The sequence below is a fragment of the Podarcis melisellensis genome, assembly GCF_964234715.1.
Source record: "Podarcis melisellensis genome assembly, chromosome: 18".
In the NCBI taxonomy this organism is placed as follows: Eukaryota; Metazoa; Chordata; class Lepidosauria; order Squamata; family Lacertidae; genus Podarcis; species Podarcis melisellensis.
This window is the reverse complement of record NC_138536.1, coordinates 225,790-240,528: the sequence shown is the minus strand read 5'-3', so window position 1 is coordinate 240,528 and position 14,739 is coordinate 225,790. Positions and strand designations below refer to the sequence as shown.

The following is a 14,739-nucleotide window of genomic DNA, read 5'->3' as shown; positions in this document are numbered from 1 at the left end:
CTCGCGGCAACGGCAGGTCCAAGCATGGGGTGCCTGCTCTGCTCTCTTCAACAAGACGGGGAGTGGTTTTGGGGGGGAGACACACAGAATGCATTGACAAAAGAACCAGCAAAGGAAGGCGGAGGAGGAGGAGGAGGAAGAAAGAGGAACAGCGGTGGACACGCAGATTTGCAAAACCAAGAACAGCTACAAATCGAGAGGCGTGTGGTCCAATAAATAAATAAATAACATAAAGAAGAACCCAGAACAGTGGAAATAGCTTCCTCTCGAGGCTGACCACCCGCCTCCCCAGCCCGCCCCACAAAGAAAAGACGATCCACAAAGAGAAGACAGGCAGGGGGCTGAATTCTCACCCCTCCCTTAAAGGAGAGCGAGGGGAGGTGGTTTGTTTTTAAGCTTTGACACCCCTCCTAGGTTTGGGGTCTCGTCCCCCCCACCCCCACCCCAAAAACGAACAACCCCACAAAGAAGGATAAAGCAATGGGATGGGTCAATGGGGGTGGGGAGATGGCTAGGCCAGGACTCCATAGTTACTCGGGAGGTGGCGGGGGGGGGGGAGACATGAGGCAGGCAAGGAGGAAGGTGCGGCAGGAGGGGGGCAGGGGGAGGTTTGGGGGCTCCGCCTGGGAGTCTCTTCAACAGGCACAGTCCTGGTGCGGGGGGGCTTGCTGGTCGGTCAGCTGCGGACCCTGCTTGGCCCCGGTGACGGCGGGGTCGGCCGTGTCCAGCGACTCAGACATCTTTTCGCAGATAATGTCCACCAGGCGCTCAAAGGTCTGCTTGACGTTGATGTTGTCTTTGGCGCTGGCCTCAAAGAACTCGAACCCTGGCACACAGGGGAAGGGGGGGGGGTTGCAAAAATGAAACAAAATAATGAACACACAGAGAGAGAAGGAGAGCAAGGGGGGGCGGGAAATGCAAGAGAGCCCTGGAAGGAGAAACAAGGATCTCAAAACGCCCAGCAGGACCCCCAACAAGGCAGAGACCCTCCTCCCTTGGCCAAACACAAGAGGGGAGACAGAGAAACTGCCCCCACCGAAGGGCAAACATCTCTCATATTCCCCCGTCTCATATTCCCCCCCCCATTCTTCTTCTTCTTCTTTCATTTTTGTTGTTGTTGTTGTTGTTGTTTAGTCATTTAGTCGTTTCCACCTCTTCGTGACCCCCTGGACCAGAGCACGCCAGGCCCTCCTGTCTTCCACTGCCTCCCGCAGTTTGGTCAAACTCATGCTGGTCTCTTTGAGAACACTGTCCCACCATCTTGTCCTCCGTCGTCCCCTTCTCCTTGTGCCCTCCATCTTTCCCAGCATCAGGGTCTTTTCCAGGGAGTCTTCTCTTCTCCTGAGGTGGCCAAAGTCTTGGAGCCTCAGCTTCATGATCTGTCCTTCCAGTGAGCACTCAGGGCTGATTTCCTTCAGAATGGAGAGGTTTGATCTTCTTGCAGTCCATGGGACTCTCAAGAGTCTCCTCCAGCACCAGAATTCAAAAGCATCCATTCTTTGGCCATCAGCCTTCTTGATGGTCCAGCTCTCACTTCCATACATCACTACTGGGAAAACCAGAGCTTGAACTATACGGACCTTTGTTGGCAAGGTGATGTCTCTGCTTTTTAAGATGCTGTCTGGGTTTGCCATCGCCTTTCTCCCAAGAAGCAGGCGTCTTTTAATTTCGTGGCTGCTGTCACCATCTGCAGTGATCATGGAGCCCAAGAAAGTCAAATCTCTCACTGCCTCCATTTCTTCCCCTTCTATTTGCCAGGAGGTGATGGGACCAGTGGCCATGATCTTCTTCTTTTTTTGATGTTGAGCTTCAGACCATATTTTGCTCTCTCCTCTTTCACCCTCATTAAAAGGTTATTTAATTCCTCCTCACTTTCTGCCATCAAGGTTGTGTCATCTGCATATCTGAGGTTGTTGATATTTCTTCCGGCAATCTTAATTCTTAAATCTTAATTCCGGCTAGGGATTCTTTCATTACCACATCATTAACACCATCCTCATCCTGAACCGTCTGATTATTATTATTATCATCATTATTATTGTAACTGTTAGCATTATTTCATTTATATGCAGCCAATCAGGGCGGCCCCCGACAAAACATTAAAAACACAACAAAGTGTCAAATGTTTTCAAAAACTTCCCACCAGAGGGCTGCCCCGTGGAAGATGGGAGCCAGCTTTTTTTCTGCTGCTCTGGAGGGCAGAACCTGAACTCATGGCTTCAGGTTCCAAGAAAGGACTAAACATCAGGAAGAACTTTCTGACTGTATGAGCCTTGGGAGGTTGTGACCTCTCCTTCCTTGGAGGTTTTGAAGCAGGTCAGGTGGCCATTGGTCTGGGATGCTTTGGCCGAGATGCCTGCATTGCAGGGGGCTGGGCTGGACCCAGGGACCCTTCCAACTCAAACAATTCTATGAATCACCCTTAATTATTGTTATCATACCACTTAGTATTACAGGGGCACCTCGGTTTTTGAACGTCTCCGAAGTTGGACGTTTCGGATGTCAAACGCCAAAAACCTGGAAGGAAATGCTTTGGTTTTCGAAAGCTTATCAGAAGTCAAACAGTCTTCTAGAATGGATTACGTTCGAAAACCGAGGTGCTACTGTTTTTAGCCGCAGCCGCCACCAATTATTATAATTACCATCATGAAACATCATTTTTATTACTCTCCTCTCCATCGTTATTATTACACTGATACGCCCTTTTCCCCCAAAGAGCTCAGGCCGCTGCCCATGGGCCTCTCCCCCCGCCATCGGCACAACAACCCTGCGAGGCAGCCTAAGCCATCCTTGGCGGCTGAGAAGAAACCTTGCAAAGCCCTGAAGCCTCTCCCCCTCCTGGATTCCTGCTTTCCACCTCTCTCTCCTTCCCACAACCCCCAGAGCGCCTTCTTCTGGCTGCCGACTCACCCAGGTGCTCAGCCAGCTGGCGGCCCCGCTCCGACGAGACGACCCGCTCGTCCTCCATGTCGCACTTGTTCCCCACCAGCAGGACCTGGGCGTTGTCCCACGAGTAGGTCTTGATCTGGGTCGACCTGGCGGAGAGAAGGAAGCAGCAAGGGGAGTCATGGGAAGACTGTTGGGACAGCTAAAAAGACCACTCACTGCCTGCCCTTCCTGCGGAGCATTGAAGCCAGTGATGGCCAAACTCAGCCCTCCAGCTGTTTTGGGACTACAATACCCATCATCCCTAGCTAACAGGACCAGTGGTCAGGGATGATGGGAATTGTAGTCACAAAACAGCGGGGGGGGGGGTTTCCAATGTCTGGACTATGTGCTTCAGAAGCTGAGAGCTCTCTGCCCTCCATTGCCCCCCATCTGGGCTAGCTAAGGGCAGCCTTAAGTCTCTTTCTCCCCCAGAGTACACTTCTGTGTTGCCCACACTCAGGGTGGATTTGATTTAAATCAAATCAATTTAAACCACGATTTAAATCATTAGTAAGACTTGATTCAAATCACTTCTTTTTTTTTACAGAAAGACTCATTCTTGCTGGTATAGTCTTAATATTTACAATCAGAGGAAGGCTTCCTTTTTTGGAATAATAAATTTTCAGAGTCCTTTTTTAAAGTTATATAAAAAACTACTGATTTGGTTATACTATTAGAAACACACTGACAGACAATTATGAAATTATGGTGAGGTTTAATAAGTCAGCAGTTTATATTTGGACAACTTTTCTGCTGTACTTTGTTGGAAGGAGGAAAATAATCAATTCCTTAATAACAGTTTAAACAATTTATTTAACTAGAACAATAACGTTATAGCATATACACGGGAAAATACGGTATATCTTGGTATTGTTACAGTGAGGCTAATATTGGATTATAATGGAAAATTAGTAAAAATTATTATCGAAAAGATGAATAATAGTCCAGAGGCTGGTGACACCCCCCTCCCACCCCCAGGGTCTCCTCCCCCGGGACTCACCAGTCCTGGACGGCGTTGAAGGACTCCTCGTTGGTGATATCGTACATCAGGATGAAGCCCATGGCTCCCCGGTAGTAGGCGGTGGTGATGGTCCGGTATCGCTCTTGCCCGGCCGTGTCCTGGGGAAAGGCCAAAGGAGGCTGTTACGGAGGGGCCCGGCAGGATCAGGCCCCCAATTCTGCCCCAACATCAACTCTTTCTTGGCGGAGAAATGGGGCTCTTTCAGTCACATTGAAAGATCACACCTGAAGGCAGCTCTGCTTAGGGAAGCTTTTAATCTCTGATGTATTACTGTATTTTAATATTTGGTTGGAAGCTGCCCAGAGTGGCTGGGGTATAAATAATTTATTATTATTATTCCTCCTTCCTTTCACCCTGCGAGACGGGCCCTTTCCTTACCCAGATCTGCAGCTTGATCCGCTTGTCGTTGCGGTAGATGGTCTTGACTTTGAAGTCGATGCCGACGGTGCTGACGAAGGCCGGCGTGAAGGAGTCGTCGGCATAGCGGAAGAGGAAGGAGGTCTTGCCAACGCTGCTGTTGCCGATGATGAGGATCTTGAACATGTAGTCAAAGTTCTGGTCGGAGGACTCTTTCTGGCCATAGCGGGCGTCGGTGGCGGAGGCCATCTGGGGAGGGAGGGAGGGCAGGAAAGGTGGTGAGACACGGGGGGGGGGTCAGCCGGGGTGACCCTCGCTAGCACCCCAGGAGACACCCGTGGAAGCCAGAAAGGATTAAAGAGAAACCAAAGCAAGAGCTCATGCGCTCTCCGTGGGGCTTCCTTGGAAGGTGACCCGGAAACTGCAACTAATCCAAAATGGGGCAGCCAGACTGGGGACTGGGAGTGACCGCCAATACCATATAATACCAGATCCTAAAAGACCTACATTGGCTCCCAGGACGTTTCCGAGCACAATTCAAAGGGTTGGTGCTGACCCTGAAAGCCCTCAGCGGCCCAGTAGACCCGAAGGAGCACCTCTACCCCCATCATTCAGCCTGGACACTGGGGTCCATCTCGCAAGGGCCTTTTGGCGGTTCCCTCCCTGCAAGAAGCGAGGTTGCAGGGAAGCAGGCAGAGGGCCTTCTCAGTGGTGGCACCCGCCTTGTGGAACACCCTCCCCATCAGATGTCAAGGAGATAAACAACTACCTGACTTTTAGAAGGCATCTGAAGGCAGCCCTGTTTAGGGAAGTCTTTAAGGTTTAATGTTTTAACGTGTTTTTAATATTCTGTTGGCAGCCACCCAGAGTGGCTGGGGTAACCCAGTCAGATGGGTGGCATATTGATAAATTATCATCATCATCATCATCATCATCATTATTAGAGATCTGTTTCTCAAAGGAGCCTCCCTCAAAGGGCTGTTTTGAGAGTAAAATGGGCAAAAATAAAATAGTAACGATAACAAGGCTCCCAGTCCTGTCTTTCCCCCTTATCTTAACTATGCAAAAAAGGACCAGCATTATTAATGGTGCAACAGACTGGGAAGAGAACGAAACCCAGTTTCCGTTCCACATCCACCTTCCTCCACCCCTCCTGCAATGCAGCTCAAATGCGAGCTGGCAAAAAATGCTTGCAGAGGGGAGAAATAATAACGAATATGTGGTTATTAGTCAAAGTGACACCCAGAGAACGGCCTTCTGCTGGGGGGAAATGGCTATGCGAAGGAAAACAAGACGGCAAAGACGGAAGCCTGTTCGGTTCCTTTCTCAAATCCCATCGTTCGTTGCTGTGCTTTGCAGTGCACCATAAAAAAATACAGCACCTCTACCTCTTTAAATACATGCATGTATTACAGTTGCAAACGTCGGTGGGGATGCATCAACCGCAAGGCAAGTTTTAAGAATCGGGACAAGGATCGTTCATTTCCGGCCGGGGGCTTTCCACGAATCCGTCGCCATCTTTTCCGATCGAGCCCACCCCATCTCATTCGCCCACTGCCCCAGATCCATTTCTAACCCTGTTGGATTAAAACAGCTGAGCAAAATAAATAAGCAAATCTCTCTTTGCGGACAGCGTACACAAAACGCTGCTTCTGGCCAGATTTCCCCGGGAGTCTGGGGGTGGGGAGGGCCGCAGCCCTATTAAACGGCCCTTCAACCCGCACGCTTTGTTCCACGGCCTACTTTTCCTTCTGCATAACCCTTTTAGCTAATTAAACGGCCAGCCGCTCGCATCAGGCAAATCTTGAGGCCGCTGAGCCGTTCCTACAGGAGGCGTCAAGGCGACCTAAACCGGGATTTTATGGGAGGGGGAGACACATTTGCACACTCAGGCCGGGGAGGATTAAATAAATAAAAAAACCAGATCCTAGTTAGCGGTATTTTCGTGCATCAGGGAGGGCAGGGGGGGTCCCCAAGCTGCATTGGGAAGGATGCGCCCCCCGGTTCACCCCAAACCTCCAGGAATTTTAATTCTGGCAAAGAAGCTAAACCCAAAAAAAGGATAACAAGGAAACAGGATTAAGTGAGATCAAGGCAAGAGACGGGCAGCTTGCTTTTGCCAACGCAAAACTCCTTATTTCCTTCGAAGAAATGGAGAGATGCCCCCCCACAAATGACTGACAACTTACGCCCCCCCCCATTGCCTGCCTATTTGTGGCATGCAGGATTGACACCCCCCAGGAAAAAGTGTGACTAATTTGGGAAGAGTCTGGATACGGGAAGAGGGCTGATCTGCCTTTTTCTCAAGCCCTGACTGCAGTGGGGTGTCAATGCGGCGCCCCTCCTTCAGATACCATTGGACTACAAAGCCCATCATCCTTCTCCTTCAGCAGCACTGGCCGATGGGAGTTGTAGTCCCAAAACGCACCAGATATTCTTGCACATCGACTCACAGTTTCCCCCTTTCTTCCCAGCAAGGGAGAAAAAAACCGTGCCTTTGTGAGCAGGCAAAGAAGAAGAAGAGCCACGTTTTCCTGCGTCAGAGGAGGCGTTCCGGAAAGCTAAATTTGCCCACGCGGGATGTTCTGTCCCTGGTATCGGGAACAGGCTGCCTGCCGGCTGTGATCCTGCGGGGTCTGCTTCCTTCTGCAACCCCGACGGCACACACAGAGGGGTGAAAGAAGCTGTCTAATGCGGAATCCAGACCAGCTTGCCCACCTAGATCAGTAATGCCTGCTCTGACTGGCAATGGCTTCCCAGGTGGATGAACATGGGACCTGAATGCAAAGCAACTGCATTCAAACTTTCATGGGGGGCAGGAAACGCCCTGATTTCAGCTCCCTCCCCACCCAGAATGGGGACCCCCACCCACTGATCTGGCTTACAGGAGGTTATCAGGGTGGTTCACAGAATAAAATCAAAATATAAAAATACATAAAATCAAAACAACATATCCATGATAACAACAATATTACATGTCTCCTCTTCCAAGGGTGAATGAAATAAGATTACAGCCGTTTCACTGCATAACTCACATCTGCCCCAACAATTGTTCTGATAACAATGATAATATTATTTGCTCTGTATCCCATATTTCCTCTGAGGATTACTCAATATAGAGATCTCCTCTTCCAAGGATGATCGAAATAATATTATGGTTATTTATTGCATAACTCACATTTGCTGCAAGAATTGCTGTAATAATCATAATATTGTAATTTGTTGTGTATTCCGTATTTCCTCTGAAGATTACTTACATATTAAAGTTGTTTATTACATATCCGTAATTATGTAATTATTCCACTTCAACTAGGCCTTTGGCCCCAACTCCCTTTTTAAAAGGGCATTGGATGTTGTCAGGGAGTTGGGGCGCTATTGGATTGCTCTCGTTTTTATTTTTATTCTGCATGCTGTGCTTTTATATTGCAATTTTATCTTCTGAACTGCCCTGAGATCTGTGGTTATCAGGTGGTATACAAATTTACTTAATAATAAATATATTTATTGCCTAGCGCTAGCCCACCACTCCTCCAAGAATCCCTCGAATAATGCAGAAAACAACTATTCTACTTATTATGCAGCGTCTCAAACATTGTAAATATTTGTTGCATTTCCTCAAGGACGCTTAAGTTGCTCCCACCCTCCCCTTCCCCATTTCATCATCACAACAACCCTGTGAGGCAGAACAGGATGACAAGACACTCAATGGCCTCCAAGGTCACCCGGCGCATGGCTGAGCGGCGATTTGAACCCGGGCCTCTCCGGGGCCCTCGTCTGCCTTGCTTCCCCCTATCCTGCCCTCCCCGCCGGCCCTGCGTGACCCAAGGGCCACATTGTGCGCTGTGCAATTGTCCCAAGGGCCGCATGGGTAAGTGGGGCCAGGAGCGGGAGGAGCCACTGCTGCAAATCTTGCCTCCAAGAGGCCTGGTCCGAGTTCGAGAGAAACATTCCAGCCAGTCCAAAACCAAGAGGAGGGTGCCAAGGTCCTGGTAAGAGAGGCCCGGGGCCGCATATGAGATTTGACCTAATCCTGCCAAATACAAACTAACAGCCGACAACAACGGAGGCGGATGCTCAAGCAGCAGGGCCCCATCTCTTTGCCTGTCCACAGATAGACTGCTCCTGAACAGGAGGCTCTGCCTGAGCCACCCACAGGCCGTCTCCTCCTCCCCACACATTTGGTTCACACACACACAGCCCACTTTCAAATGCCACCCAGGCAGGGCCAGATTGAGGTTTGATGCGGCCCTCAGCTCCTGAAGGTAACGGGGCCCTTTCTATGTCCAGCTGTCCTTTGTCAACATCAATTTGTCGCTGTTTTTGGTGCTGAATATATGCTATATGGTCACTGATGAACCTAATAGGTATGCCAAGCCATTTGCGCATGTTGCCCTGCAACCAGTCCATGCAGAATGTTGGCACCCTATATATAGAAAGGAGCAAAGCAGGGATATTTGAGGGAGCAGGCGAGGCCCATGACTTACATCCGTGGAGCCTACACAACACAAAACACGGTTGCTGGATGTAGGTTTTATTTCATTTGTTTGTTATCTTATATTTTGGAAATGGACATCCGTTTTTTTCTCCCTTTAATTTTTTGGGGGCCGCCAAGAGAGTGGGGCCCTAAGCTAGAGCTTGAGCTTTGACGTAAATCGGGCCCTGCACCCAGGCCACCAGCCACCATCAGCCCCGGTCCCCGCAGAAAAGACGTCGATCTTGGCGACATCGATAGGGCCCAGCTTCCTGGTTGCCCCTGGCACCCGGGCATCAATCATTCATACGCCAGGCGTTGCATGGCAGCCCTTTGGCCTGGACGGCCGTCCATCAACAGGACACACACTCCGTTCTCCCCCTGCACAAATCTGATCCAGTTGCAAACGGATGAAAACCAAGAGGATAGGAGGTGGAATTGCAAAAAAGGGGGTACATTCTGGAAGCAAGGGATGTGTGTGATGCTTCAATAGATCTACTCTGAGTAGGGCTAACGCTGGCCCAATCCATCCCATTTTCTCTCCTTCCCGTGCAAAAGGCAAGGCAAGCACCCAAAATCATCATCTCCTTGCCTACATTCAATGCTGCATCGCTCACCCCAGAAAAGCACGCAGTGGGTTGCAATTATGGTCTGCCAAAGGGGGTGGGGTGGGGAGAGGATCCAAAAAACGTGAATCAATTGCCTCCCTCCGCCTTGATTTTTCGTTTTTTAGCTTTGCGACTGGCAAGCTCTCTCTGCATCAGAGGAATTGGAAAAGGGGGCAGAGGGAGAAAGACAAAACCATATTAAGGCTCATTCTTGTCACCCGAAAGGTGAGCTCCTGCCAAAGCGATTCGGATCCAGCTCATTACAAAACGCAGAGGTTTGGGAAGGGGTTTTTTGCGTTGGGTTTTTTGCTTTTTTGCAAAAAGCTGCCTCCCCCCCCCATTGCAAAGAAGGCCCAGCAGATCTTTTCCAACCTGCGCTGCTCGCTCTCCCTCCCCCCCGTCCCTCCTTTCCCAATCCGCCTGTTTACCATCTGCATCACCGAAGCCTCTTTTGCCAGGCCAGCAATTCCAGCTTAGCCCATTGCAAGGAAATTCATAATAAATAAAAAAAGAGGAAAGCACCGCTCCCGTGAGCAAGCCAGCATCATCCCTGTCCAAAACACCTCCATTTTTAATGATCTTTTTGGTTAAAGAATCCAGCGCTTTAGGCTTGGCTATTTTTCTTTCCCCCCCCCCTGCAATTTTGCATCTTGCATGTGTCAAATGAAGGTTACCAGCCCCCCCGGAGACGCGTTCTTTCGCATGCAATGCAGGGATGCAAAAGGTGCAATGCAGGAAAGGTGAAAAGACGGCCTCGGGGGGGGGTGCCAAGCTGGGGGGGGGTTGCCCTAGGCGCGCACTCACCTCGGGAACGCGCTTCGGGTCTAGCAGCAAATGCAGCAGCAGCAGCAGCAGCAGAAGCGGCGCGAGGCGACGGCACCTGCCTGCAGAACCCGGGCTGACGTCACCGGCGCTCCGAAAGGGGAGGGCGGCTATGCAAATAGGGCGGGTGACGTCAGGGAGCAAGGCGCCGCCTCCGCCTTCGCAGCTCCTGGAGGCGGGATCGTGGGAAGCTGCCATCCCGCCACGCGATTGGTGGATCGCCTAGGATTGGCAGCCCCGGAACCAGCTCGCTTGAAACCCAACGGGGCTGATTTCTAAGGAGAGAGAAGCCTCGCGGAACCTCGCGAGATTTCTTTCTCCCGCCATTTTTTCCCTATGGCGAAGCAAATCACGTGACCCTGAGGGAAAATTATTTATTCTTAAATTCTATTTTTATTCGAGGGCTATTAAGCTATTAAGCCCTCGAATAAATGCTGGTCATGAGGGGAATTTATTTATTCTTAATTCTGTTTTTATTCAAGGGCTCTTAAGCCCCCTCAGAGTCATTTAAATGCTGGTCATCCAGAAATAAATTACGTAAATCAGAAGAAGAAAGACCAGAGGGGAATTTCCGACCAATTTTTCACCCCAGGATAGTCTGCTGTTGTGCTTTTCTGTTCAATTATCACCATGATTTTTATCTCACAAAAAATGCTCATGTGACGTTTCAGACAAAAATAAAATAAAATACCACATATAGAAGCCCGCTGGTGTCAAAGCAATTATATAATCCACAAACCTATGAGGAACGATGCTGGAGATTCTTCTGGCCATATAAGATCAATTATGGATTGAGGGGTTTTTTAATAATAAAAATATCAAGCCAAATACACGGTTATTGCTGCTGTTATGATGAAAACATCCATTTTTCAACATGGCAGCCCTTAAAACTTTGGAACTCCCTGCCTCTTGACACGATTTACATTTTATTCTGGGTTTTATTTGATGCCTTAATGTAGCTTGTCAACCGCTTTTCTTAAAAACATAAAGAGGTACAGAAATGAAATTAATAATATGATGCCAACATTATCACATCACTCGTATTAGCTTTCAAAAGCTCCCCCCCCAATTTTATCTGTGTTCCATTTATAATTTCTTTTTTAAAGAAAAATATTGTATTTTCCCCATTTCTCATTTTACAGTGTTTCTACATCTGAACAAAACCCAAAATTTCCTTCGACTTCCCTCCTCCGCTCTCTGCGGTTCCTTGTTTTATATCACCAGTTCCGTTTATAAATGTAATCTTTTTGCTCTCCAGAAGTTTATTTTTTACGCCTCGTGTTTATGTCAACCCTGATAAACTTTTTAATCCCTTCCAGTAATAACACTATTGTTATAAGAAAAAACTCAGCTCCTTTTTGGTACCCAAGAGCCCATATAGAGTCCTTATTTAGGGCTGACCAAAATTGTTGAGTTTTTAGGATTGAAGAGTTTTTGAACTTTTTTTTTACAATTTTACACCAAAGTGGTTGAGCTTTTAGGATTGAAGAGTCGGTCAGCTTTTTTAAAAAGGATTTTACCCCAGGACATATACTGTCATGGGGGCCAGACTGAATCGACTGGCGGGCAGGATTAGGCCCCCGAAATGGACTTTAGACATGCCTGTTGTAGCCCAAGACCCCCCCCCCAAAAAGTATCATATACCGTATTTTTTGCTCTATAAGACTCACTTTTTCCCTCCTCAAAAGTAAGGGGAGATGTGTGTGCGTCTTATGGAGCGAATGCAGGCTGCGCAGCTATCCCAGAAGACAGAACAGCAAGAGGGATTGATGCTTTTGCTGTTCTGGCTTCTGAGATTCAGAATATTTTCTTTCTTGTTTTCCTCCTCCAAAAACTAGGTGCGTCTTGTGGTCTGGTGTGTCTTAGAGAGCGAAAAATACGGTATATGTTGCAGGAATTTATGTATAGGTTGGGGGGGTTGCCCCTCCAGCAGATATCATGCACAAATCACAAAAGTCACAAAAGCCCACTACCAAAACCCGCACCATCACTTTTGTGACTTTTGTGACTTGTCCCCACAAAACACTTCATCTCCGTTTCTTCCTGTCTATTCCAAGGGCCTCTGCTGCACAATACCAAATGATAAATGCATCTCTGTTCTGGCTCACTGGGGAAACTTCAGAAATTCCTCTAGACATGTGAGCTCAGCTCCTCAGCAGCCCCTCTGCCTGAGGGATAATCCCTGGCCTCCTGATACCTGAGGGCCAGACAGGTAGCCATGCCAGAAAGAACAAACCCAGAGGAAGACAAAAGGGTGGGATGAACTGGGCTGGGAAACAGGGAAATGGGAATATCTCTTTTGTTCCACTTGATGGGTGTTTGGTGGAGGGCAAGGGGAACCACGGGGCAGGGTCCAGGATGCGCAGATTGCAGCCACCAGTCCTCCCCTTTCATGATGTATGAGTGATGTAGTTTGGGGGGTGTAAGATGGGGATTAAAAGGTAAAGGGACCCCTGACCATTAGGTCCAGTGATGGCTGACTCTGGGGTTGTGGCGCTCATCTCGCTTTATTGGCCGAGGGAGCCGGCGTCCAGCTTCCGGGTCATGTGGCCAGCAGGACTAAGCCGCTTCTGGCAAACCAGAGCAGCGCACGGAAACGCCGTTCACCTTCCCGCTGGAGTGGTACCTATTTATCTACTTGCACTTTGACGTGCTTTTGAACTGCTAGGTTGGCAGGAGCAGGGACCGAGCAGCGGGAGCTCACCCCTTCATTGCGGGGATTCGAACCACTGACCTTCTGATCGGCAAGCCCTAGGCTCTGGGGTTTAACCCACAGCGCCACCCGCGTCCCTGAAATGGGGGATGGGGATGGGGAGCAGCTAATAAAAGTTTGGGTTCTCTTTTGTTTGGGGCTGCCATCTTGTTCCACCTGGTGGCAGGTGGGAGTCCTGTCTCGACAGTCTTCCATCAAGACCAAGGCTGCTGTTTTGCTCTGGGATTCCTGGCTGGTCTCCTTGTTTTTTTGTCCAAGGGAGCCCTCAAATTTCTCCCTTAACACACGCACCCCAAAGGGAGGGAGGTCTACAGCAGAAATCCTGTCTGCCAGGTTCCCTGTTGCTGGGTTTACCTGGCTGTTAATGGATTTACCTGGAGAGCCTGGCCCTCCTTTTGTGAGGACAAATACTGAATTTCCGAGTCCCGGTCTCCGGCTCCCTTTTCCCCTTCAGGCCGGATTTGGGAGCAGGGAGACCTGGGGGAAGCTTTTCCCCTTCCCATCCAAACTGCAGAGGAATAGTTGAGGTCCCGGAAAGAGTCCAAAGGGCTTCAGGATTGCTCTCCTGTACAGTTTCAAACATGCAGTTGATATACTTAGGGATGTGTCTGCCTGGTACGTTTATGAACATTTATTTTACACCTTTGACCTTCTGATTCTCATAACATTAGTTCTGCTTCTTAAGGAGCCCTTGAGCATCACCTGAGTCGCAGCATCACTTTGGCCTGGCGCTTGCTGGTCATTTTCTGACAGGAAACTTTCCTCATTTTAATCAAATAACTCCAGTACTTTATGAAACCGGTTGTTCTGTGTCTCTGGATACGTTTCTGGGTAGAATTTCACTTCGTGTCATGGCGCTGCCACCAATTAATTTGGGCACAACAGCCCTTTTTCCCTTGGCACTGTTGGGCTGTTCTCTCACTTCAAAATGGAGCACCACCTCACAGAACACAACTTCTGTTCAATTTTATGTTTTTCTTTCTCTGCTTCAACTTTAGCCAATTCCAGTCTTAGTCTCACCATCTCTCATTCAGGGTGAGGATTTTCCTCAGATGCAGCAGCTCTGCACTGGGGCATCCCGAGTCTCTGGCTTGGCGCTTGCTGGTCATTTTCTGACAGGAAATTTTCCTCCTTTTAATCAAATAACTCCAGTACTTTATGAAACTGGCTGTTCTGTGTCTCTGGGTACGTTTCTGGGTGGAATTTCACTTCATATCACGGCGCCGCCACCAATTAATATTAATAATACCTTAGACCTTATAATTCTCATAGCATTAGTTATGCTTAATAGTCCTTGAGCATCCCCTGAGTTGCAGCATCGCTCGGCCGGCACAAAAAGAGTTGGTTCTCTTTTGTTTTTAGTGCAGGTTGCAGAACTTTCCCGCCTGGCATTTTTCCTCCCTTTCTCTGCTTTTTTGCCTCAGCAAAATGGCAGCAGTTCTCAATTCAGATTCTGGAGTTTCCCACCTTCCTCCCTTTCACAATGGCTGCCCAGACCAGCCGGTTTCTGGGAGTCTGTGGCCCAGAGAAGCAAAAAACGCTTTTCCCGCCCCTGCTCGGTTTTATTTTCCTCAAGGATGTCCGAAAGAAAAAAGGAACATAGATAGTGTTATTACTAAGACGGAGGAAACTTTGGCTCCGTTTCCAAAGGAAAGAGCAGCATTAGAAGAGATGGGTCAGGTTGCAAAGGCTTGGGAATATTGCCCCGGCCCTTTTTCCCTTGGCGCTGTTGGGCTCTTCTCTCACTTCAAAATGGAGCACCACCTCACAGAACACGACTTCTGTTCAATTTTATGTTTTTCTTTCTTTGCTTCAACTT

The 14,739-nt window shown here is 48.8% G+C and overlaps 1 protein-coding gene across 1 annotated transcript; it reads right to left on the bottom strand.

Annotated features, from left to right (window-relative positions):
* Nucleotides 1-70: 70 nt before the first annotated feature.
* Nucleotides 71-10,496, bottom strand: RAB3A (RAB3A, member RAS oncogene family). Its single transcript, XM_081895842.1, has 5 exons — nt 10,190-10,496; nt 4,328-4,555; nt 3,929-4,047; nt 2,911-3,035; nt 71-826 (listed from the first exon to the last, which is right to left on the bottom strand). Exons 1-5 carry the CDS (start codon nt 10,403-10,405, stop codon nt 636-638), a joined length of 879 nt encoding a protein of 292 aa, XP_081751968.1. The 5' UTR covers nt 10,406-10,496; the 3' UTR covers nt 71-635.
* Between the last annotated feature and the right edge of the window lie 4,243 nt (nt 10,497-14,739).

Coding starts and splice junctions, on each gene's coding strand:
- RAB3A (XM_081895842.1), bottom strand. CDS start 10,405: ATGGCAGCTTCCCACGATCCCGCCTCCAGGAGCTGCGAAGGCGGAGGC. Junction 3,036..3,928: donor TTCAACGCCGTCCAGGACTG/GTGAGTCCCGGG, acceptor TCTCTCCGCCAG/GTCGACCCAGATCAAGACCT. Junction 827..2,910: donor CCAGCTGGCTGAGCACCTGG/GTGAGTCGGCAG, acceptor CCTGTGTGCCAG/GGTTCGAGTTCTTTGAGGCC.